The sequence below is a fragment of the Gobio gobio genome (assembly GCF_949357685.1).
Source record: "Gobio gobio genome assembly, chromosome: 9".
Lineage (NCBI taxonomy): Eukaryota > Metazoa > Chordata > Actinopteri > Cypriniformes > Gobionidae > Gobio > Gobio gobio.
The window spans coordinates 52,077,475-52,105,057 of record NC_137115.1 but is presented as its reverse complement, the minus strand read 5'-3'; the positions used below and the strand labels follow the sequence as shown (position 1 = coordinate 52,105,057).

At 38.4% G+C, this 27,583-nt stretch overlaps 1 protein-coding gene across 1 annotated transcript in view; it reads right to left on the bottom strand.

Annotated features, from left to right (window-relative positions):
• The window catches only part of LOC307131179 (uncharacterized protein), a 126,112-nt gene that overhangs the window by 29,447 nt on the left and 69,082 nt on the right, over positions 1-27,583 (bottom strand). The window contains exons 3-9 of the mRNA XM_079824686.1: positions 24,300-24,357; positions 17,288-17,542; positions 13,504-13,564; positions 13,223-13,353; positions 6,965-7,084; positions 6,393-6,506; positions 590-703 (exon numbers count right to left, since the gene is read on the bottom strand). Of these exons, the coding sequence (XP_079680812.1) occupies positions 590-703; positions 6,393-6,506; positions 6,965-7,084; positions 13,223-13,353; positions 13,504-13,564; positions 17,288-17,542; positions 24,300-24,357 (853 nt within the window). The remainder of the gene's footprint in view (positions 1-589; positions 704-6,392; positions 6,507-6,964; positions 7,085-13,222; positions 13,354-13,503; positions 13,565-17,287; positions 17,543-24,299; positions 24,358-27,583) is intronic.

Here is a 27,583-nt window from a genome sequence, read left to right as displayed (position 1 = left end):
CAACGGCCCAGAGAGACTGATGTTCTCCAGAGAGCCACAGCTGATCTGGGCCTCGAGGCAGTGGAGTGTGAGAGAGACTCTAGCAGAAGTCAACAACATCCAACCACAGATCCTCTTCATTCAGCAATTAAATATACTGCACACTGTAGCGTGAAATTGTGTGATGTGGGTTAACGGATAATGGTCGGTGGAGCAGTGATGCTGATTAATAATTTCAATGTGGTTTGTGCTGATATGGAATTTATAAACACAAGATGTGTAAGCAGAGTTTCCCATCTCTGTTTTGATTGTTATGATTTAGTGGTTTCCAATGGCAAACATGCTGGTGGTCATGGTTTCTGTCATTTTTTTTTCATGGTTTCTTAGATTTAATTCCTCGATGCATTGCTTGTCCGTGTACCCTGAGGTGAGGAACCGAGCATAGACAAGAAAGAACAGACAGGAACGGTCGATGACAAGTTTAGGCAGGTTACGGCAGGTTACGGCAGGTGAGACTGGATGAGTACGAGCGTAAGGCCAAGTCAGGCAAGTGTGGACATGTATGGACGGCTCAGGACAGGTGAAGCTTGAGCGTGAGGGTTATACTCACCGAGCTGGCAGGTTCTGCCGGTCCAGAATGGAGGACACACACACTGGAAACCTTGCTCTGTCTCTTGACATGTGGCCCCACGGCCACAAGGACTGGAGTCACACTGCAACACTGCTGCAAACACAAAACAACATCATATCTGTCTCATCTTGTCATCTATCCATGCATCCATCTATCTATGCATTAGGGGTGGGAATCTCTAGGCACCTCACGATTCGATTCAATTACGATTCAGAGGGCTGCGATGCGATTATAAAACGATTATCGATGCATCTTTTTCTCTATACAGATCTTCTTTTTTCTCTATTAGTAATTTTAAAGCAAAGTATTTGTAATGACCCATAATGAATTTACTTCCAATAGTTTGTATTAATAAAACAAATAGAAGTGTTGCAGACAGGTTGTATTTGCCAGACTATGTCCCAACATTCGAAGAACCAACAGGAAACATGTGTAGCAGCATACTTGTAAATTAATACTGACTTCAGCATACTCTAAATCACTAACAAAGTAATGAGCAATACCCTCCTGTTATGTGCAATGGATAATATAATCCTTCAGACATAAAAATAAAGTAAAAATGTTGCTGTACCAAAATCACAGCTTTTATACAAAAAATATAGAATTCTGTACCAGCAGCTCTCATACAAAAGTAATGCTTGCGGACTTCAGCATATTCTGAATAACTAGTAACATACAGCTGCTCTCATACACAAATAAAGTCTAGCACAGACAATTTTTTGCTCTATACCACAATAAAAAAATATTTTATGCAACGAACATCTGAACACTAAATTGATATCTGCAGAGAATACGGACGCAAATCCTTGACCATCAAATTAGCGATTGAGTTTGTGGTCCTCTGGTTGGCAGCGTCTAACGTTACCGGTTCAGCCAAATGTTGGAAACGTGTGATATGGTTTTGCGGGTTTCGAAAATATTTTAGTTTAGTTTGACACAACTTGCATATAGTGTGGCTCTTGGTTATTTTCCCCTTCGACTTATAGAAGCCAATGTGCTTCCATATATACGCTAGCTTTTAATGCAGAGGGTGGCGGTCTGATGTGGCTCAGTTATCATGCGTCTCTTTTATGTGCAGCTGACCCACAGGCGGTCCGGGCGCGCGCTTCAGAGTTGCGTCTTTTGCGTTCCGTCAACATTACACTATCAACATTTAGAAAATCGATTTTTTGAAATTTGTGAATCGATTCAGAATCGTCCACGTCCGCATCGCGATGCACCTAAGAATCGAAATTTTCTCCCACCCCTACTATCCATGCATCCATCCATCTATCTATGCATCCAAGCATCTATCCATGCATCCATCTATCCATCCATGCATCCATCTATCCATCCATCTATCCATCCATGCATCCATCTATCCATCCATGCATCCATCCATCTATCTATGCATCCAAGCATCTATCCATGCATCCATCTATCAATCCATCTATCCATCCATGCATCCATCTATCCATCCATGCATCCATCCATCTATCTATGCATCCAAGCATCTATCCATGCATCCATCTATCCATCCATCTATCCATCCATCTATCCATCCATGCATCCATCTATCCATCCATGCATCCATCTATCCATCCATGCATCCATCCATCTATCTATGCATCCAAGCATCTATCCATGCATCCATCTATCCATGCATCCATCTATCCATGCATCCATCTATCCATGCATCTATCCATCCATGCATCTATCCATAGATCCATCTATCAATAGATCCATCCATCCATTAATTTATCTATCCATCCATATATATATCTATCTATATCCATATCTATCTATCTATCTATCTATATCCATATCTATCTATCTATCTATCTATATCCATATCTATCTATCTATATCCATATCTATCTATCTATATCCATATCTATCTATCTATCTATATATCTATCTATATCCATATCTATCTATCTATCTATATCCATATCTATCTATATCCATATCTATCTATCTCCATATCTATCCATATCTATCCATATCTATCCATCTATCTATCTATCTATCTATCTATCTATCTATCTATCTATCTATCTATCTATCTATCTATCTATCTATCTATCTATCTATCTATCTATCTATCTATCTATCTATATCCATATCTATCTATCTATATCCATATCTATATCTATCTATCTATATCCATATCTATCTATCTATCTATATCCATATCTATCTATCTATCTATCTCCCTATCTATCTATCTCTCTATCTCTCTATCTCTCTATATCCATCCATCCATCCATCCATGAATTCATCTATCCATCCATCCATCTATCCATGCATCCATCCATCCATCCATCTATCCATCCATTCATCTACCCATGCATCCATCCATGTATCCATAGATCCATCTATCCATTAATTTATCCATCCATGCATCCATCTATATCTATATATATCTATATCTATATATCTATATCTATATCTATTTATCTATATCTATATCTATATCTGCATCCATGCATCCATCCATCCATGCATCTATCCATGCATGCATCCATCCATCCATGCATCCATCCATCCATGTATCCATCCATATGAGCCTATAATGCTTTTGAATACAACTTTCAAATAAAAACAATTCTGTCTTTGACAACTTAGTTGCTTCTTGATTGTTGCAAGTTTTTTTAAGTGTTTAAGCAGGCATCTTCCTCCGAAAGCAAGATAACATGACGTGTTTATTGCGTTTCATCTACACACTCTGAGTAACATTATAGGCCTATATTATATATACAGTGGCTCCTCTGGAAAAATTAAAAAAATTAAATTTTTCTTAGTGATATTTGTCGCCAGTTTACCAGTAAGTGAAGATTTTGTTTTCTCCATGTTTGCACACAAGTTAAATTCCCAACTTTGGATGGAAACTATTGAATTTTTTGAGCGACAGTCAGTCACTGTTTGCGGACACCATAGAAATGAATGAGAAGTGCCATAAACAATCATGCTCGTCACGCAATTGTCTGTGACTTCTCTTATAAAACACTTTTTTCTGTGTAAACTCTAAAAATAGATCAATCCAAAACGAATGTTTAAGAGCAAACATGTTGAAGATTAGCTGATGGGCTGTCGATTCATTTAATGATGAGCTATTTCTTCACAAAAGCGGTTTATTCATTTTACATTTACATTTATGCATTTGGCAGACGCTTTTATCCAAAGCGACTTATAGTGTCCTTCTTACAGGGACAATCCCCCTGGAGCAACATGGAGTAAAGTGCCTTGCTCAAGGACACACTGGTGGTGACCGCTGGGATCGAACCAGCAACCTTCTGTGTGTCAATTCCATGGTTTAACCCACTGGACCACCATCTATTCAGCATAGTGAAGCCTCTCCTCCATTGACATCCATAAAAATAGATTCAGTTAGGGTTGCAGACTTGCCTTCAATTGGCTTTGGTTTAGCTCCAAACCTAATTAAACCCACCTGAACTTACTTTACTTTATTTGTCCATTTTAGGGAAAAGAGTTTTGGGCAATAAGGTAAGATGTGTACCTTAATTTAAGTCGCTTTGGATAAAAGCGTCTGCCAAATGCATAAATGTAAATGTAAATGTAAGCTGCATAACAAGATACCCACACCAATACATGATCACACAATTGTGTCCTTTGAACTAGAGTTTAACAACCTTGTAGCCAGAGGAACAAAATAATTCTTATAGCGGTTGTATCTGAACCTTGGAGTACGAAAACGTCGACCAGATGGAATTTGTTCTATTCTGGATACAGCACATGAGAAGGGTCATAAGTCATTTTCTTTGCCTGTTTAAAAATAATTTAGTTGTTTCCTAGTTAATAATTTGGACATGAACGCCCTCTCAAGTAAAAATTTGAATGAGATGAGCTTGTAATCACGACTTCGGAAGTTGGAAGTAGTTCAGTAGTCAGGGCACTGATCAGGGAGATTTCCTTTTTAAGGCCGTCTCAATCTTAAAATCCTTCCAGTGCACTGAAACTTTTGCTCCTTACTGGCCTGTCGATGCCATGCATAATCAGTGGCGAAAAAGTGGGTATGCGCTAAATGCGGCGCAGCACCTTGGTAGCGCAAAAACAATGCTTTTTTGTATTTTCTATATGTAGCTGCTGTTGTGCTTTTCTAAATCATTTCTGTATTTCCTCAATATTATATAACATTTTAGAGGACTAACAGGCTAGAGTAGGCGCCCTCATAAGATTCCATAATAGAATTTTGGATAATAATGGAATATATCGCGGCAAGCCAAAGTGTTCATATACGCTTGGGCGGGCGTATGATTGCGCACTGACACATCAAAAGCATGCGATTTGACAGCAAAACGCGCGTCCTTGACGTGTGATTTACCACAAAAACGTGCGCTCTTAACGTGCGCTTTGGGGTCAAGGAAAACGCGCGTATCCGATGCGTGTTTTTATATCAAAGCGCATGTCCATCTTTTTGAGTAATTACACTATTTACCACGATACACTATGGCTGTTATAAGAATTAAATGAAATCAGTATCAACAAAATCCACTTACACTGTAATGACAATTGCCTAAATAATGTAATGAGATTTTTAGATTTATGTTCTAAATATAATATTTCAATTATAGAAATATGAAATTATTCCAGGCCTATGAAACTATAAACTGCCAGTATATTTGGCAGCGTGAGTGGATTCTAGAATCATTCAACTAATTAGTTCTAACCAGTTCAAAAACGGTGAATTATTCGAGAACGAAACCTATACTTTGAGTAAAAATTTTTTGGAAAAATAGAGCAAAACTGTAAAAAATGACAAGTTGTTTATTGAACTGTTGTATAAAATTAATATGGCATTTTGCAATCGTGCTGATATAGGCTACTCTGGAAAATAGCACTCTTGCTCGTGATATTGCTTAACTCATAATTTCCTCTTTAATTATTTTCAAACAAATTTTTATTTTTATGTTTGTTATTAGCCTATTTTTAATAAAAATACAACAATACAATAGTACAGTAAAAAGCTCGCATATATTAAACTTTTGTTAAAAAACGAATAAGACGGATGACATAAAATAGCTATACCAGAATTATAACTAAAAGATATTTGGAAATTCGCCTTTAAAACTGGGAACCCTCAGTTTGTGGTTTGTATTTTTTTTTATTAACAAAAGTGATCTTGCGCTTGTGCCTCCGCTATCGTCCTGTCAATCATCTCGTTCGCGCCCATGATTACAGTTACAGTAAAATTTTAATTCACCATCATCGGTTCCCAGCCTCAGCCGATCTGCATGACAGTTTTTGCAATGACCATCAATACTAGATAAATGGGCAAGTGAAAAGGCACGCCATGTCACAATTTAGTAAGAACTAAAGAGCGCTCTAGAATGTTTGGTAGCAACATTGTTACTAGCATTGGGCATCGAGAACCAGTTCCTTACTTGGAATCGTTATAAAAATTCAGATTCTTTTACAAAATTGTGCTGCACACCCCTCTGGCACTGGGTAGTTGCGTCCCTGTGCATAATGCAGCATTAAAAATAAACAAAATAAAGGCATGATGCCCATGCTTAAACTGACAAGAACATGTAAAAACACTGCAATGATCAGTCAACCTTACCTTAGTCAGCTCTTACAACCTTGATCTCTGAGGCGCATTATCATCTGCACATCCTACGTGTGTGTGTGTGTGTGTGTGATTGCTGACTGCTGTGCTCCAGTTAGGAAGCATTATTTTGATGTAGTTCTGACTAAAATGGGCTGCAGCAATACATGAAATAGCAGCTGCCTTTGATTGGTGCTGATTGCAGTCTGTGCAGGTGTGTGTGTGTTTAACTACCGGAGGCACAGGAGGGTCCCGTCCAGCCCGATGCACACACACAGCTGAAGCCTGTTGGGTCTTCAATACACGTTCCAGCATTCTCACATGGAGAGGAGAGACAGGCGTGCTCCACTGTTAAGGGGACGAGAGGAAGAGACGCACTTATAATCTGCATCACATCTGTGTCTTACATCACCAGTGCTTACTGAGCAGCTCTACTCTGTTTGGAGCAGAAATTATACACTTCACATTTAATATGAACATAAGAGTGTGTGTTTTATTCTGTATCTTACAGAGATTCTTGGTTTGAGGCATTAAACATTAAATTCAAAACAGTACTGTGGTAAATTTATCTCTTATCAACACCTCACAGAGTCGCATCAGAGATCACACGTTAACACAGACTAAAATTATCCTTTCAGAGCAGATAATTGGCCAAACTCGTGCAGGGTGGTGCAGTGAGAAATAAGAGCTGAAGACATTCAGAGCCGAGCTGATGTTTTTCTTGCACAGCATATCTTTGAGGTGTGTGTGTATTAGGCTGTCAGGGCTGACAGACTTTATGGTTGTGTTTTATAGCGTCAGCTCACCGATGTCACAGTTGCGGCCACGGAAGCCGTCCTGACACACACACAGGTACTCGTTCGGTTCAGTGTTGGTACAGGTACCACTGTTCTTGCATGGCTGATGGTTACCACAATAATTCAGATCTGTTTGGAAGAGAGAGGGATTTTGCAATTAGGGATAATTTATTTATATTAACATTGATTCACTGGTGTGTTTTTAAAAAGCAGTCAAGAATGCTTGCTTGAAGTGTGAGAACCAATGAGGTTCATTCTCGTGTTACGCATCACGTTTGAGCTTCAGTTCAGGGTTAGTTCTCACACGTCAAGCAGGTTCGTTTGAGCTTCTGTTTATGTTCGCTGATCAATTTGCGTGTGCGAATAAAAGCCTACATTCAATCCGTTCATTATATAAAGTGATCCTGTCTCTTCAGGAAATTTGGACTAAACTGCTCAATTCATTGTTTTAACTTTTTAAAGCGTCAAAGTGGTAGTTGCATAGCTGTCAATGGAGGGACAGAAATCTCTCAGATTTCATTAAAATATCTTCATTTGTGTTTGGAAGATGAACAAAAGTATTACGGGTTTGGAACGACATGACGGCAGGGCAGGGTTCACAAGCTTGCCCTTCGACAAGTAAATCTGTCATTCACTTGTCAGAGTAAAAAATTAGCTTGTCCGGATTTTTTTTGTAAATATAATCTATTCTGAAGCAATATTCTCACCAGTGTTCAATCAGCTTTGGCAAATTTAAAAATGCATATTTTTGATATTTTTACCTTTTAATTAAGGGCATTTTTCCATAATCTTATTAAATAGGTTCAAAACCCTGAATCATTCACTAACACACACTGTTGCTGTGAGATACGTTACGTTTCTGTTGTGATCTTTGTTTGGAACTATTTTCGCTGCTGAAATAGAACAAAAACAGCCCATATTGCATCTAAAATGTAAGACTTAATTTTAATGAATTGTTTATGGAACTGGCGTATGAAATCAGTGTCATTTTCAGTCGTGATGGTATTCAGGAAAACAACACTCTTGTTAGTGTGATGTTGCTGAACTGTATAATATGTTATAAATATAAAAACTACACAATTTGTTCAATTGTTTTTGATTTTCTCCTCGAGAGGCGGCCTTGTTAATGTCAAGTTTGTTAATTTATATTAGTATACACTATCGATCTCTACTTACACTAACTGAATGCAGCATCATTATTGCACTTCGGTGATTCCCTAGTTATTTTTTGTTTTGACGTTTTACTCAGGATACTTGTCCGTAGGGCAAGTAAAAAACTCCTTTTTGCCCCTTCAAAAAAATCCACTTGTGCCGGACAAGACGGTAAGTAAATGATGACAGTATTTTCATTGTTGGGTGAACTATCCCTATAAGTCAAAACTAATTGAAAATTAAAGGTGCATTCAGCAGTTTTGCGCTACTTACAAAAACATGCATTAAGAAAGAGTAATCTGAATGGAGTACATCAGTGGCGGCTGGTGATAATTATTTTTTTGGGGGGCGTTTTTTTTCCGTGGGGGGGGGGGGGGCAGTATCAAGATGCATGTTGACTAAATTCAAGCATTAAAGAGAAAACCGTGTCTTCACTTGTATCTTTTTACACATTCATTTCCCACATATAATTGAATGAGGAAATGAAAAACAAAAGAAAAGAGCCACAACAGACTAGCATGTTGACTACTTGAACATTTTGCTCTCCTTTCTTTCTGGCCAGCAAATTTCTCAATGATTCTCTGATCAAAGTCAGTCATATCAGTAGTGTCATGACGTTTGCATTGTTCAGTTAGATATTTGAGGTCTCTTACCCCCGTTGTTGTCCACAAAACTTCAGTACCGACACTTAGAAATACAAGACAGGGAAAGCAATAAAGGGCATTGCTAACAACACATCCAGCCAGCCACCTAGGTTTCTCATAACAAGCGCATGAAGCTCAGAGTGTAGCTGCGTCCTCTGTCACTGGCCGGCTGCTGGAATTGTAAATTCCGTTGGTCCGGTTCGGGATCTTCCAACGAACGCCATGTGAAAGAATTTGGTTTAACTGCTGCCATCTCTACGAAAGTGATCATCCTAGCAAGGTTTTGGCGGAGTCGGAGTGACGTCGCCTGCGCACTTTCGCTTTAGTGGCCAAGAACGGAAAGTTGAATGACAGATGACGAGAACCAATCAGATTGGATAAAATAACACGCATCCAATTCTGATTCGCCAGGGACGCAGCGACCTGCGTCCGGAGGAGGATCTTTAAGAACCAACTAGAGACCAGCTTCAGGTCACATGCTGCCCGTATATTTTTGGACGCATGAAACCGCATGAAACATATTGAAGAACATATAAAATAGTTAACCCATCAAAGCCAGTTTTTATTAAATGCTGAGGCTCTTACTAACAGCCAGCACATCGTATGAGTAAACTATTTTATTTTTATTTCACTTTTATATCATTTTTGTATACATGTATTATTCTGGAATTTTGATGGGGGCGGCGCCCCAGCGCCCTCTATTGACCAGTCGCCACTGGTGTACATTCACATAAGATGAAGACTACCACATAGTTTGTTTTTTATAAAAAGTGTTTTAACTATGAATGAGGCAGTCACCATCCTCCGTGTATTTCGCCAACCAGCAGTGTTTCCCTAAGAGGATCTTTATGCTCATTGGCTGCTGCCTCTGTAGATACACTAATGGTGTAGTGTTGTTTCACGATGGGAAATGTTAAACAATGGAACCCACTTATTATTGATAAGTGCATGTTATTCCAAAGAAAGAAAATTTTTGTCTTCAATCTTTCATTAAAAATCTAATAACGCGCTGCACCTCTGAAATGGCTTTCCCTTTGCACTGATGTCACCAAAGCCACTTCACTTTCAACCAACACAGTGACCGCAAAGTTTAGTAGCAAACACCCACTTTCAAGATCCAATCATGAAAATGGATCAAATCAAGTCCCGTCCCACATAATTTTTCCTGTTAAATATCTCGTTTCAACAAGAAATGTCAAATTATGGTAATACACTGTTTAGTGAATGTTGATTTGTGTTGACTTAAGAAATAAGAAACTTGTGGTAAGGACAAAACCAATGCAATCTTTTACATTTCCCTTGCAGCAAAAAAGAGAAATGAACAGCCCTCCATCCAACTGAGGACAAATTAAAGCCACATGATTCAGAGGAGCATTTCTTTCTCAAATTATACAAAACACCAATATACACAGACACACAGTTTTAAATGATTTGTTAGAAAATTCATAATTAATGATTCAAAATGACTCCAAATGCACTGACAGCTGTGTGAAGACAGCTGTGATACATCTGTTCCACATCCCACCACTTCCAGCAATGCAATATACCAACATCTGTAATATATATATGTGAATATATAAGATCTCACTAACATTAACATCTCCCACTGGGAACTGTTGCTTGCAGGAATAGGACTTTTTAAACAATAATTTCAAGCTTAGATTCATGGGGTTACACAAAATGCCAGTTTGGTCTAGACGCAAATCAAGTTTGACAACCCAGACATTGTTTAGATGTAGTTTGTTCCATAAATCATACAAAAACTAACCAAGAATTCCTACAAGGTCATGCTTGAGGGGATGAGTTACACTCAAATGGATTGTTTCCTGAAGATTTACCCACAACACAAAAGCATGCTTAACTGGAAGAATTACAACCACAACATACAAATAGACACACAAATTAAAACCAGCGCTATGATGGAAAATGATGGTAGCATGGCTCCTGAGATCTGAGTTTTGTGTGTGTTTGTGTGCTAGTATCTATTGTTCTATGACCTCGATGAATCTGTCAGCACATGTTTAGTCCCGTGTGTGTGTGTGTGTGTGTGTGTGTGTGAAAGTAACAGCAAAATTGCAAGAGCCTGTTTTATCCTCCACATCCAAAAAGTGCCCGGCTCACGTTCTGTTTACTCAAGACCATCATCGGCTTACACCTCTACAAAGCCCTGATGAAACCCCACGCTCGCGCAAGTCCATATCAGATAATCTGGATTTATTTACACAAACGTAGCCTATGCAGAAAGTCTTGGAATCAGCGAATATAATGACAATTTTTTTGGCCTATTTAAATTACATAAATGTTTAACACTGTTCGTTTTCAGTGGCAGCTGGTGGATTTTAAAATAAAGGAGGCACACCAAATTGTAGTGCAGAAAGCAAGACAATATAAATATATTTGCTAACTAAGCCAACTAATTTGATTCATATTCTTTAGGTTTCTCTGCCCAATTTAAAAAAAAATGCAATGAAAATACAGGTATCAGTACTCGTGATCGGCAAGTACTAGAAATAAAAGTATCGTATCGGACTTGTTCTGGAAAAAGTGTCATAGGTGCATTGTTAGGAAAAAGAAAACTTTTATTCAGCAAGGATGCATTAAATTGGTCGAAAGAAAAGGCATTTATAATGTTACAAAATATCTATATTTCAAATAAACTCTGTTCTTTTGAACTTTCCATTCATCAAAGAATCCTAAAAAAAAAACGTAGGTTTTCCAGAAAAATATATGAAGCAGCACGACTGTCTTCAACATTGATAATAATAATAAATGTTTCTTGAGCATAAGCCTTGGTAAGCAGAAGTAGTGATGACTTTTTTTTATTTTTTTTAATCTTGCTACCCTAAACTTAATACAATTTAAAAAGCCTAAATAAATCATATGTTTTCATGTGAACATCATGCGTATTCATAATTGTATTGACAATTTTATCCAATAGGTTTCTGTTCATAATAAAGTTCACCGCTGTCACCAAGCGTTCAGCTTTTGGTCGGTGTTAAGTGAACATTGTGCGATGCATCATGTGTAAAAGGGTGTGAGAATCTTGCCTGTCTGCAGTCTTTAAATATGCGCATATATTACAGCTACAAGTGTTGTCCACACATTTTTTCCTTCCTTAAAAAGCAACTGCAGCACATTTCCTTATGTTGCAGGTGTCATCTCACCAGTGTTGCCAGACGCACGATAAGTAAGGGATTTTTTTTTCATGGTACAAATATGATGTACGATAATTTCAGCATTTTGTGACACTTCAAATGATGGTGGTTGTAATCATAGGGCTTCTATACTCATTGATATAGCTGTTACACTGAACATGAACGTGGCGTTACACATGTCTTCCATCTCATCTCACGTCTTCTCAGCCAATATTCGCGGAGAATGACTCTCTCACGAGCACAAGTTAGCGTTCCTGCTGTGGCGCTTAGGTCAGTTGCTTGTTTCCAAGCTGAGGTTGATAGTTTAGCAATAAAGTATAGAAAATGAGTGCTGAAAAGGAACAGTTGTTCTTACTAACACTTTACTCAATGTCCAATAATTTGTTCAACTTACTTAAAACAATTTAGTGTTCTGTACTGTTTGCATGCTATTCCTTCATTTCTCAGAAAACCCAAGTTAACATTATTTGACTAGTTTGAGTACCATTTTGCAAAGCAAGAAAAAAAAGGCAGGGCAAAAGGTTTTTGAGGTGGGATGATTCTTAATAGACTTTTCACTCATTTCCTCCACTTCTGCAGTTATCGCTCTCCTTAGTTGCATTCACTAATTTTCCACAGTCATCTAGAGTGTTGTTGTCAATACACCTAAACATTTTGGGAGCATGTCACATAAGTTGACTTCATAAAATCATGTTGATTTCCTGAAATCCCTTTTGTTGGGCACTTGGTACATCATTTATATTATTGTAATTCTCATCCTATTGATGAAGCGATGCAACAAGAAATCACAGTTATTTGATTTCAAAGGAAGGGAAGTAATAAGGGTTCATATTTAATATCTTGCAATTGATTGCAATTTTTTTATTAATAAGACCATTACAATTTTATTTGCTGTCGTTATTGGTGTTATACCGACACAAGCAGCAAATAAAATACTCAAATAAAGCCAAAAAAGTAAAACAAAGCAATTAATATATTCATGCCACAATGCACTCTTGGAGTACACTTCCTCAGATCACAGATAGAATTAAGTTGACAAAACTTAAATGGTTAAAGTAAGAATACCTTGATGCAATTAAGGTATACTTACTTAATTGAATTAAGGCAACAAGTTTGCACAATTGAATGAAGTAAACTGAACAAAATTGTTTTTACAGTGAACGAGCACTATATGTTGCGGCCCACGATGACATCAAATCTGTACCGCAAAAGGACCCCTCAACATCTGGCAGCCAATGACAGCGACTCAGAGTTTGGACCTTCCCACGCCTAATTATTTATCTACACATTTCAAATCTGGCAACACTGCATCTCACCTTTGTCACAGAGCAGGCCGCCCCAATTTGTGTCACACACACACTTCCAGGGTTCAGTGCAGGTGCCATGATCACACCCAGGAAACGTCTCACACTCATCACACAGATCACCCTTCCAGCCATAATGACACCTACGCAGATAGAGAGAGGGTACAACAGACAGGAAGTGAGAAAAAGACTCAAACAAAAGCAAGCAGGTACTGAATATCATATGTCATGCATCAGCGTTCTGTGGAGCTTGTAGACATGGTGTGATATTCATGAATAATGGGCAGACTCACTTGCACTCTCCGGGCAGATCGCAGGAACCGTGGTCCAGATGACATCCCTGCTTACACACCGCTACAAAGATGCAGAAGGTTTATTCAGATATGATATGATGATCTAAATTATCCAGTCATCTTACAAGTGCAGTGGATTGTTTTCATAACACAAACTGAATTAGGCAAATACAGAGACTTTGGACACATAAATCCATTGCCAGTCATGCTGTGATGCTTCTCTTACTCAACTATTGTTAACATAAGGCTAGCTCAATGTTTTGACTTAGGAAACATGGGCTCTAATGTTGGAAACGCATCTGAATAAATAATCATATAGCTGCTGAAGTCTAATACAGGTTATGTGAGCAAACTTATGCTATCTTAATTGTAGATTAAGCTGATTACCTTAAAAGTCCATAGATATCGCCGTCAATTTTGTTTAATACTATTGTTAAAGGGGTCATAGAATGACATTTTTGTACAAGTTAATATGATTCTTTAGTGTCTAAATGAAAAGTTTGTAATATACTTTAATTAAAAATTCTCATTAGTATTGTAAGAAAACACTCATTTTACCTGGTCAAAACCAGGTAAAATGTTTCAGTGTATGTGACTTTAAATGATAATGAGCTTTGCTCACCCCGCCCCTCTGCTCTGTGGGGCGTTCGGTTCGACCCGACACAACAACACACGTGGAGTGTTGCCTTGACAACATTTGAGGGTATATTTTCGAGAAATAATGGCAACGGGAGTCTCTGAGGACACATCTAAGCAACCTTATCAATTTGAACCGGAGTCGGACCAGGAACAGATGACGAACCCATCGAAGTTCGAACAGGACGTTTCTGAATGGTTGGTTAACGTCATGTCACTTTGATCTATCTTTGTACTGGCAGAGTAGCGTAGTTGCTATGTGTTTACTGATGTGTTAGTTCATTGACAGATTGATGTTATAAGATTTTTTTTTTTACATTACTTCTTAATCAGTAACAGACACCGTTATAAACCATGTACAAAAGTAAGCTTAGTGTAGAGTTACCACGTTAACTTTATCACCCGAGTACACAGTTTGTAATAAACATAACGCGTTGTTCATTATAAACGTGGGATTATGAATTATATTGAGAACGTCATACACAGAAAGCATGCCGTAATGTAACTTACCCTGTAAACTTTAGCCTCATTCATCGTGAAGCGTGCAAGCGATTTGCAAAAATTAATATAAAGGTTAATAAAACGTTACACTCAAATCTTCCTGAGGTGCAGCAGGAACACGATCCTTTTTTCAAGAGCAGCTTATTAGCAAAACCTGCTTTATACTGACCCTCGTTTATAAAGCAGTCTGCTGAGAAATGATTCGCTCAAACATTGACGTTGATCGGGGGGGGAATATTCCCTTCTAAAACAAAACTCAGCAGCCACTGGGTCTTCAGCGGTTCGGATTTAGGAACATCAAAATGACTGCTGTGTTCGTTATTACACCCATTAACACAACACCACAATCACTTAGACGCCATTCTGCTCCAGAGTATCAACAATGGCGGACTGATGACAGCTCGCTCAGGGCGGGTCTGTGTTGAAACGCTGCTGTCAATCAACAATCGTAGGGGGGGGCGTACACCGTGTAACATCACACGGTCAGACGGCTCGATTTGAGACAGGGGAAAATATATAAGGATATTAAAAAAAAACACTGGATGTATTTTTATCATTATAGGATGGTTGTGTACAGGCACTGCCAACACACATTTCCGTATAATCAACTTGTAAAAGTTCATGTACCATTCTATGACCCCTTTAACACTTTCTCTGACAAGCTGATGTGATGACACCTGTTTTCTTGTTAGTTCACGTGACGTACGGCATAAAGCCTATTGTCATATAAGGACAGAGCAACTGGAAATTGTAACTGTGAAGATTGTCAATCAGTCCTCATTTGACCTATTAGAATAGTTTTAGACACAATTTATAAATAATAACCTGTATCAGCCACCATTGTACATATATGACATGCATATTAGTAAGGAAACCTACATTTGCAACAATAATATAATATAATAGAATAGAATGAACTTGAACACCTACATTTGCAATATAATATAATTAATATAATACAATATAAACTTTGTATCATTTGATCCATTATACATTTATAATATCAGTAAGGACACCTACAGTACATTTGCAATATAATAATTAGGGATGCACCGATATGATTTTTTGGGGCCGATACTGATACCGATTTTAAACAATTATTGGCCGATACCGATATTTGTCACTTGCCCTCTTATTAGAAATTGTCATTTAAAAGTGTTTTTAAAGTAAAAAAAAAACTAAACAAAACATTATTAACTCATAGCCTACTAGCTAGTTTATTGCTGCATTAACAAATAATTTCTAATGAACATACACTGGATCCTTTTAACATTCACCATTCATATATATGCATATACACACAACAGAAAATATGAAATAGTGCTTTTTAAGTAGGTTTAATGTTAAATAACACTTCATATTCTTCACTGTATAAATTAAAATCATATATTATTATTATTACATTGAGACGTAGCTCTTCTGTACAACATTAATCCTGTCACCATTACTTTGTTAAACTGAACTTTTATTTTGACGGGTTGCCGTGTGCTTCGAGTTCCTGTGTTGTTGAATTTTATTTGTTGAATAAAACGGTAAAATGCTCATGAAGTGACTGGAGATGCATTCGTGTCTCATATTGAGGTGGCAGAGGCTGAAAAACACTGCGAGTTTCTTTGTGTGTGTGTGTGTGTGTGTGTGTGTGTGTGTGTGTGTGTGTGTGTGTGTGTGTGTGTGTGTGTGTGTGTGTGTGTGTGTGAGAGAGAAAGAGGTAACGTTAGGCTAAATGAAGCCGCGTGTCTCTATTCATTTACAGAGACAGAGAAACATGCAGGATTCATATTTAAACAGTCTTTTTGGGGCTTAATATTCACAGACACTAGTATATATCGCGACTATATAGTATATATATTGGTGACTGACCAACGATTTAATTATTCATCAAAACATTCTGTGCCATTCGGCATTATGCAGTAAATGTAGTTTTTATGACTGGATTCTGTCTGCGTTGTCCGCATCGTGGAAATTAATCCTTATGAAAGTTTAGTCAACAGTAGTGAGCGATTTATTTGTTTGTTGGTCTTTTGTTGTTTGATAAACATTAAAACACAGACCGCAGCGGCAGGAATATTACATATAATCTTGGATTATGCAGCAGACATTACACAGCTCAGTGCTTTCACGCAGTTCATTAATAAACCATCGGTTTGTTATATCGGCCCTTCTCATGATATAGCTTGTAGTTGTAAATTGATAAAAAAAATCGGCCGATAAATATCGGCGGCCGATACATCGGTGCATCCCTAATAATATAATAATGTAATGTAAACTTTTTACTGAAAGTCACACTACAAATTCTATAACTCATTCTTATTTCATACATGACACTCTGTAAAGCTTGCATGAGAGAGAAACCCAAGTGGGCAGAGCTTAGCAAATGGTCAATTGTTATGTTTGTGTTAAAGTCTTCACGCTCCCAAGAAAAAAAGGCACAAAAGCTGTCACTGGGGTCAGGGTGGTACCTTTCAAAAGGTACGCCTTTGTACCTAAATAGTGCATTTAAGTACCTATATATTGGTACCAAAAGTGTCCATATTAGTACCTAAATGGTACATATTAGAACCTTTTTAAAGTGGACCGTCCCAGTGACAGCTTTTGTACTATTTGTTCTTAGAGTAGTATGTTAAGACAATGTGCTGGACCCACTCACCCTGTGTGCACTCTGCTCCAGTCCAGCCCTCCTTACACACCTTAATTCCGGATGGATCACAGTCAAAATGGCCGAAAAAGTCATCTCGTGCTCGACAGAGTTTGTTGCAGAGCGGGCCGTAGTAATTGGTATCACAGCGGAATCGCAGCTGGTATACCAGTGTGAACGTGCGACCATGATGGCGGAAGGGCTGCCACTGCTCACCTGGGTTCAGCATGGAGGAAAGCAGCACTCGCTCTAGTAATTCCTCCCGACCTGAGGGGGGCGACAGACAAAGAGAGTAAAGTATTTCATGGAAAAACTTTAGATGATATGAGTGAGACAGGACCTTAAAATACTGTTCAGGATTCTATGCAATTAAAGTTTTTTTTATTTGAAATTCTATACAATATGATCAATAGCTCAATTTGACATCCTTTTTATATTTTTAAAGAAAGCAAAAACTTCTGTTAGTTACAAAGGAAGTACGCAGCCAACCATTAAGTAAAGTAAATAGGTAAATTAAATAAAACCCCCACACTTTATAAATACTAAACATTGCATGCAAGATTTTTTGGGAGTTTTTAAAAGAAGTCTCTTATACTCACATTTATTTGATCAGAAATACAACTAAAACAACATTATTAAATATTAGTACAATTTAAAATACTAGATTTTTTTATTTTATACTTTAAAATGTAATTAATTCCTATAATGGCAAAGATGAAATGGCAGCAGCCATCACTCTATCAAAACACTAGGTTAAAAACCAACCCAATTTGAGTTATTTTTAGCCCAAGGGCTGAGGTAAATATAGGTCAGAACACATGTTGTGCTAATTTTACCCTGCAAATTGGGTTGTTTATTTAACCCAGCATAATGTGTTGATTTTATTAATGAATTTGTAATATAATACTACCTTATTTCTCATGTCATATATGAATTAGCACTTACAGATTAACTTAAGTCCTCTAAACGTTTGTAAAATACAACCACTGGTTTGCATGATAACTTCCTCTTTTTCCGATGAGCATCATATTTTACAGTAGCATATTTTAGACCAACTTCAAAAGCCAGGAAACAACGACTAGAGAAGCAGTGTGAACATTAGCAAGACTGAGCAATGAGTGAGACAGAAACCATGGTTTAAATATGGTGAGACTGATTTGGAAACAAGACACAGCTGTAGACAATCATGGCTGATTAGCTCAGGCAGTGGGTTCTGGGTAATGAAGTCCGAGATGAAAATGGCAATGAACAGGGAAGTGCCCTCTGGTGGCTCTCAAGTACGGAGGACGAGAAATTACTTAAATATAAATAAATAAATACGTAAATGCAGAATTAAATAAATAAATACATGTATAAATACATAAATAAATGAATTAATAAATAAATATATGAAGAAATAAACATAGAAATACATAAATAAATGTATAAATAAATAAATGAATGTGTAAATAAATACATATATGAATAAAATAAAAAAATTACCCAACAGACTCAACCTCACAACTTAATTAACCCAACAACTTCTGTTTATAGAGTTTAAAGGATTAGTTCACTTCAAAATGAAAATTTCCTGATGATTTACTCAACCCCATCTCATCCAAGATGTTCATGTCTGTCTTTCTTTCTTTCTTTCTTCAGAAACTGGGGGAGGTTGCAGCTTGCGTCACATGCTGTGAAGAATCACGACACCGAAGTTGTGCATTCGTGGTTAAAAAGTACATAAAATGTAATTTTTTCTTCCCTAGATAAGATCGTTTCCGTAGATAAGACTCTATTCCTCGTCTGGGATCGTGCAGAGCCTCTGAAGCACTTCCTTTGAAACTGCATTGATTTGGACCTTCAACTGTTGGTTGCCATTGAAATGCATTATGTGAAGAAAAATCCTGGAATGTTTTCCTCAAAAAAACGTGATTTCTTTTCGACAGAAGAAAGAAAGACATGAACATGTTGGATGAGATGGGGGTGTGTAAATTATCAGGAAATTTTCATTTTAAAGTTAACTAATTCATTAACTTTTAGTGATAAGTCATTAGATTTGTTCATTTCTCTCCTTTTTGTGTCCCAGAGAGAGACTGTTAGCCCGCCTCATCTCGACTACTGTTACATAGTGCATTATCTCCCACAAAACGCTCTAGAAAGAAAGATAAAGAAAGAAAACTTGCCTAACAGATGAGATCATCTGGCCTCAAAAACAAAGGAATGAAAACAGAGAAGAGCGAAGGTGTTCAAACACAGATAAGTTATCCTAGCAACTCCACGCACTCAATCCAAATAAACACATCAACCGCATACAGTGACCCCACAAATATTTGAACCCTTAAGGCACGATTTTCACACACACATCTGGACATGGTCTCGTCCTCTTCTGTTAATGCACTGCAGTTCAAGCTCAGTCAGTAATTAGTGCTGTGGTCCATTTAAACATCACTCTACTACAATCCATTAGAGATGTAAATGACTACAGCAAAGCTGCACTCGCGCAGAAAACCTTGAGCACAGTTTATCACTGACACATTCAGGCACATGCATTTACATGAACAGAAGTCTGATTTCTCATGTAATGTAAGATAACGATCACACAACATCCATCAAACCCATAGGAGAGGAAAACATTTGGATTTAGAGGGTGGTTCAATAATAAGAGCACATTTATATATCTGTACAGAACCAGGATTGAGCAACATTCAGAATTTAAAAATCGCCCCCCCCCTTCGATTCATCACTAGGGTTTGGTTTCGAGAACCGTGAATTTTGATTCGGCTTATCAATTCCTGTGTGCACATTTTAATATGACCATTCAAGCACAAGAGGATGTGAAAGATAACTCAATTCATCACTTCTGTGCTGAACACACATCCAAAGAGTGCTCACAAAAGCCACCTTTCATATAGTGTTCTCTTTCACGTCTTCTTGTGCTTGAACAGACAAATGCACACAAAATTATGTCAAAATATCCTACACAGTCGTTTAATAAAGGCCTTCTGAAGCGAAGTGATGCGTTTGTGTAAGAAAAATATCCATATTTAAAACTTTATTGACTAAAATAACACAGCCGGAAGTTATTTTAGTCTATAAAGTTGTAAATATGGATATTTTTCTTACACAAACACGTCACTTGGCTTCAGTAGGCCTTTATTAACCCCCCGGAGCAGTTATATGATGGATAGATGCACTTTTATGGACTTCATAACCAACAAATCATTGCCATTATAAAGCTTGGAAGAGCCAGGACTTTTTTCATATAACTCTGATTGTATTCGCCTAAAAGGAAAAATGTCATATACACCTAGGATGACTTGAGTGTGAGTACATCATGGGCTAATTTTCATTTTTGGGTGAACTATCCCTTTAAGTGAACGTAATGTGTAATAGTATATTGGATCCATGCATTCAGTCTTAAAGTGACAGCAGCCTAATATTCCTGCTGCCGTCTGTCTGTCATTAATGATAATCAAACAACTAAAGAAAAAGAAAATCACTCACTGATCTTGACTGAATAACTTCAGTAACTTTAACTCTTTCCCTGCCACAGAATTTTCCAGTTTTCTGTGTTTTCACTGTTATACGGTAGAGGTGCTAATACGCATCTTCTGAAATAGTACACAATCTCTGTAATAAGTGTTGATAAAAAAAAGCATGAATCTAGAATAAAATGTTCGATTGATATATTGTGTAAAGTTTTAAAAAATGATCCAAAAAATGCTATGTATGTATGTATGTATGTATGTATGTATGTGTGTGTGTATGTATGTATGTATGGGTGGGTGGGTGGGTGGATGCATGGGTGGATGTATGGATGCATGGGTGGATGGGTGGGCGGGTGGATGGATGGATGGATGGGCGGATGGATGGATGGATGCATGGGTGGGTGGATGGATGCGTGAGTGTGGATGGATGGGTGTGTGTGTATGTATGGATGGGTGGGCGGGTGGATGGATGAGTGGGTGTGCGGATGGATGGGTGGATGGATGGATGGATGTATGCATGGGTGGGTGGATGGATGGATGGATGGATGGGTGGGTGGGTGGGTGGATGGGCGGATGGATGGGTGGATGGGCGGATGGATGGGTGGGTGGATGGATGAATGGATGGGTGGATGCATGGGTGAGTGGATGGATGGATGGATGCATGGGTGGGTGGATGGATGCGTGAGTGTGGATGGATGGGTGTGTATGTATGTATGGATGGGTGGGAGGGTGGATGGATGCATGGGTGGGTGTATGGATGGGTGGATGGATGGATGGATGGATGGATGGATGCATGCATGGGTGGGTGGATGGATGGGTGGGTGGATGGATGGGCGGATGGATTGGTGGGTGGATGGATGAATGGATGGGTGGATGCATGGGTGGATGGGTGTGTGTGGATGGATGGATGGGTGGGTGAATGCGTGAGTGTGGATGGATGGATGGATGGATGGATGGGTGTGTGTGTATGTATGTATGGATGTATGTATGGGTGGATGGAAGGGTGGGTGGGTTTGTGGATGCATGGGTGGGTGGATGGATGGATGGATGCATTTTGATGGATGGATGCGTGAGTGTGGGTGGGTGGATGGATGGATGGATGGATGGATGGAATGGGCTGGATGGATGGATTGATGGGTGGGTGGGTGGATGGATGGGCGGATGGATGGGTGGGTGGATGGATGAATGGATGGGTGGGTGCATGCATGGGTGGATGGATGAATGGATGGGTGGGTGCATGCATGGGTGAATGGATGTGTGTGGATGGATGGATGGATGTGTATGGATGTATGGATGGGTGGGCGGATAGATGAATGGATGGGTGGGTGCATGCATGGGTGGATGGATGTGTGTGGATGGATGGATGGATGTGTATGGATGTATGGATGGGTGGGCGGATAGATGAATGGATGGGTGGGTGCATGCATGGGTGGATGGATGTGTGTGGATGGATGGATGGATGGATGTGTGTGGATGGATGGATGGATGGATGTGTATGGATGTATGGATGGGTGGGCGGGTTGATGCATGGGTGGGTGGGTGGGTTGATGGATGGATGCGTGAGTGTGGGTGGGTGGATGGATGAATGGATGGGTGGGTGGATGCATGGGTGGATGGATGTGTGTGGATGGATGGGTGCATGCATGGGTGAATGGATGTGTGTGGATGGATGGATGGATGTGTATGGATGTATGGATGGGTGGGCGGATAGATGAATGGATGGGTGGGTGCATGCATGGGTGGATGGATGTGTGTGGATGGATGGATGGATGTGTGTGGATGGATGGATGGATGGATGGATGTGTATGGATGTATGGATGGGTGGGCGGGTTGATGGATGGATGCGTGAGTGTGGGTGGGTGGATGGATGAATGGATGGGTGGGTGGATGCATGGGTGGATGGATGTGTGTGGATGGATGGATGGATGGATGGATGGGTGGGTGGGTGGATGCGTGGGTGTGGATGGATGGATGGATGGATGGATGGATGTGTAAATAGCCAAAGCTTGCGCTTAAAATCCCCTCAAGAGCGCGTTTGCTCAGAGATATTAATGCCGTTCAGATAATAAGACAATCATTCCATCATTAGCAGCTAAAACTACAGCTAAAATACTCATTAATGTGTTCACAACTCATCATGTGTCGGGTCGCAGCAGATCAATGACTTTATATCATGCAATTGTGAGAAAAAAAGTCAGAATTCTGAGATAAAAAGTCGCAATTACTCTTTTAATTTTTTAATTTAGTGGCGGAAACGGGCTTCCATAATACATATATATATATATATATATATAATTTTTTTTTTTTTTTTTTTTCAGCAGTCATGTGAATGTGTTTGATGTTTAATCCATTTCAAATATACTTCCATAGACAAAAATACAAATTGCAATTTTCCATCAGTTTTGCTCAGTTTAAATTCAGGAATTTAACAGCAATTTAAATTAATTTCTGAATGGCGCACCACCCTGGACAGAGATAAAATAAATGGGAAACACTTGTGTCCTTGCCTCTTTCTCTCGCTCCTTTTCTCTCACAAAGTCTTTTTCAAAGACATAATGGGTCAGGACGGACTGTTAAAGCTGTATGGCACTCAGATAACAGATATAATAGGGTTGTATAATAATCCAGAGCTGGCAGGAAAAAACGGCTCAACAATTCCAAACCCGCGTCATTTAGACTCCTGGATCAGCCCACCTAAGCCTCACCTCACCAGAGACAAGCTGTAAATCCAATGAACGAGAGAAGGGATGGGTAAAGTAAATGAAAAGACATGAGCGGAGCTGGAGGGCAGTGAGAATGAGAAATTAAGAGAGAGGAGAGAATAGAGAGAGATTTAGAAGTGAAACAAAGGGGAAGAAAAGACAACTATAATAAAAGAGAATAAGACAGAATGTGCATGGGGAAGAGAAAAAGAAGATGAGAGAAGTAAACGTGCATGTATGTTTGTGTAACAAATTAAGTTGAGTTATTTATGAAAATGAAGCGGCAATATCCTAATGATTAAAATGTATCTCAGCATTGTCTGAAGCATGCGCATGTCTAATTTATTCATTAAAGGACATAATCGGCGCGTCTGTGTGCGCGTCTGTGTGTGTGTGTGTGTGTGTGTGTGTGTGTGTGTGTGTGTGTGTGTGTGTGTGTGTGTGTGTGTGTGTGTGTGTGTGTGTGTGTGTGTGTGTGTGTGTGTGTGTGTGTGTGTGTGTGTGTGTGTGTGTGTGTGTGTGTGTGTGTGTGTGTGTGTGTGTGTGTGTGTGTGTGAAATCCAGCAGCATATTTTCAGTCATGGAGCTTTTCTTCAATTATAAGGAGAAACAATCAGAAAGCAACACAGGAAATGAAAGAGTCATGGAGACTGACCCTGTGCATTACTCAGTTCTCTTGTAATCCCCAGAAGACAGCATGAGGGGTAAATACGGTCTGATGTCCTTCTTTTCATTCTTTCTTTCTTTGTGCCATTATATTGCTACAAATCGTTTCTGTGAGCACACATATGATCCATGGATTTCATTTTCAAGTCTCTCTCACACACACACACACACACACATGTATCATCATACCTGCCTCTGATGTTTCATTGTCATGATCCAGAGCCTCCATCACCAGAGAAAACGATTTCTAGACAAAGGAAAATAAACAAGGAAATGCATGTCAGTGTGTTTTATATTGCTACACGTCCACAACACATTGTGGTGGATTTATTGAGTGAAAATGCTACAAAATGCAGTATAAATCATACATAATTCAGTGCAGAGCTTTTAATTGCTGAAATTTATTTAATTTCCATTTAATTGTCAGTCACATCACTTAGTAAAGTAAATACATCTCTCCACAATAAGTGCTAAGAGCAAATGAGGGACAAGTTAAAAGCCAAATTGTACTACTTTACTACTTACTACCCTTGTGAACAAGAAGTGTGTTTAATTGTACTACATGTGAACTTGTACTGTACTTTAAATCTTCTATACTTCTATAATGTACTTCTATATAATATATTCATGAAATAAAAGGCCACTTTAGTGTACTTAAAAACACCAAAACGAATGGATGGTAACATTGACTTCTAGGATGCTCAACACTCATAAGTTAACTCTCTTAAAATCTTTCATGACCCTTTAAGCACACCTTTAAAAAGTGCAGTTTGTAACAAGTACCTTTTAAATCATTGTTATATTTATGTTTTTCCTTATGCACCTTTTGTTGTGTGTTAAAGTACACTTACTTTGATTGCTAAATTGCAACTTCATCATTACAAATGTGTAATTATAGAATATATTTAAATATATGACATACAAGCGTCAATAAAAATGACAATAAAGTATATTTTAGTTTACCATTAATTCATTTAGCAGTACACTTTATCCATATTTCAAAGACAGTAGAAGTAATTATGAAATGACATATAAAGATGTACTACTTATGTGGATCAAAATGCACTCTAAAGTTCAGCTAATTGCATTTCATATAAATTTTAATGATAATAAATTTTTATTTACATTCAGTTTGCACTTAAAGCAAGGCTGTAACTATGTATTGAACATTGGGGGGGCAAAGTTGTTTTTTTTTGAGGGGGCGGTCTTTTTATTTAAAGAAATCAAATAATTAAAGGATTAAAAGGGATTTAATGGAATAAAGAAGAAATAAGAACGTTAAAATAAGTTCTAGGTCTAATTATAGCCTATATAGTTGTGAAGTAATCAATTTAAACTCTTTGCAAATAATATTTATTTAAAAATATGCACATATTCACTCTTGATTGTATGTGTAATATGTAAAAAAAAATTCTTGTCTAGTTACATTCAGTTATGAATGACATCATTTAAATGATTGCATATTTTTAACTGTGAAATTTACTGTGGTTCGTTAAACGTATCCATAGTAAAACATAAATTTAGTAGCTACTTATATCTTACCAGGCACCAGTGGCGGCTGGTGATAATTATTTCTGGGGGGGTGGGGGGGGGGGGGGGGGGCAGTATCAAGATGCATGTTGACTAAATTCAAGCATTAAAGAGAAAACAGTGTCTTCACTTTTATCTTTTTACACATTCATTTCCCACATATAATTGAATGAGGAAAGGGAAAACAAAAGAATAAAAAAGCATGTTGACTAGGGTTGGGTACCGAAATCCGGTTCCAATATGGCACCGGTACTTATATAACCGGTATGTACCGGACCGAATCAGAACGCAGATTTCGGTTCCTCATTTCGGTGCCAAAATTCAAACGTGCTTTCGCGCTTTGGCTGAGCCAGAGACAGACGCTCAGCGCTGGTCACATCACAACTCATGACAACTATTCAGTGTTTTCAACGACATCATGTTTATTTCAGGTTTCAGACATTTAAATGTTCATAAGTAGGCTACTAGCAAAAAACACACACTGATGTCTATGAAAGCGGCAATGACAATCCTTTCAGACGGTTATAATTTGACTAACGTTACGTGTTTTATTCACATCAGATAAATGCACATTATATAGTAACTATATAGTTTCCTCTATTCTTCTTCCAGTTCACTGGTCACTTACTTTCATGTATTTCGTGAGACGAGAATGATCTCAAGTGTTAGAACGTTAAATCCGACAGATCCGATTCTGAGGCGCAAACTAACATGGCGCCGCACATTGCGCTTTATAGATCAACTAACACACATTCACTCACACATTTGAACATCAGATAGTTCGTGACACAGTTAAGAAGTTTGTGAATATTTTGAATAAAAAGAAAAAACGAAATAAACCCGATACAGCTGAGCTGTCAGCGCTATTGCGGCTGCTGTGTGTCATGTGAGAAACATGACGCGTGGAAACCATGGAAACTTTAAGGCGATACGTTCAAAAATATTTAGCCAGAGAATATGATCATATTTCAAAATAAAGCTGAAGCTCGAAGCTGGTTAGTAGCAGAGCAAGAATACAGACGACTGCTGTTATTACTGTAACTGTTTAGAGTTATATTAGGCTTGTTGTAGTTGGGTGGCTTAGGTTTTACTGTGAATTTGTAAATATGTCAATTATAATTTGTAAATAAGTAAATTGTGTTTTGTATTTATATTCATACATTTAAGTATACATTAAACTTTTAATAAATGGTTCAATTTAAATAATAAATAAATAAATAAAAAGCCATTTAATGTCATCCACCTCGTTTGGTGGCCTTTTAAAAAAAAAAAGTATCGGTTCAGGCACCGTTTAGGCACCGGAACCGTTTTAAAAGTATCGGTTTGGCACCGGAATCGAAAAAAACCCAAACGATACCCAACCCTAATGTTGACTACTTGAACATACATTTTGCTCTCCTTTCTTTCTGGCCAGCAAATTTCTCAAAGACTCTCTGATTAAAGTCAGTCATCTCAGTAGTGTCATGACGTTTGCATTGTTCAGTTAGATATTTGAGGTCTCTTACCCCCGTTGTTGTCCACAAAACTTCAGTACCGACACTTAGAAATAAAAGACAGGGAAAGCAATAAAGGGCATTGCTAACAACACATCCAGCCAGCCACCTAGGTTTCTCATAACAAGCGCATGAAACTCGAGTTCAGCTTCATCCTCTGTCACTGGCCGGCTGCTGCTGGATTTGTAAATCACGTTGGTCCGGTTCGGGATCCTTTATCATTTTTTTCTTCCAACGAACACCTTGTGAAATAATTTGGTTTAACTGCTGCCATCTATACGAAAGTGATCATCCTAATAAGGTTTTGGCGGAGTCGGAGTGACGTCGCCTGCGCACTTTCGCTTTAGTGGCCAAGAGTGTAAAGTTGAATGACAGGTGACGAGAACCAATCAGATTGGATAAAATAACACGCATCCAATTCTGATTCGCCAGGGACGCAGCGACCTGCGT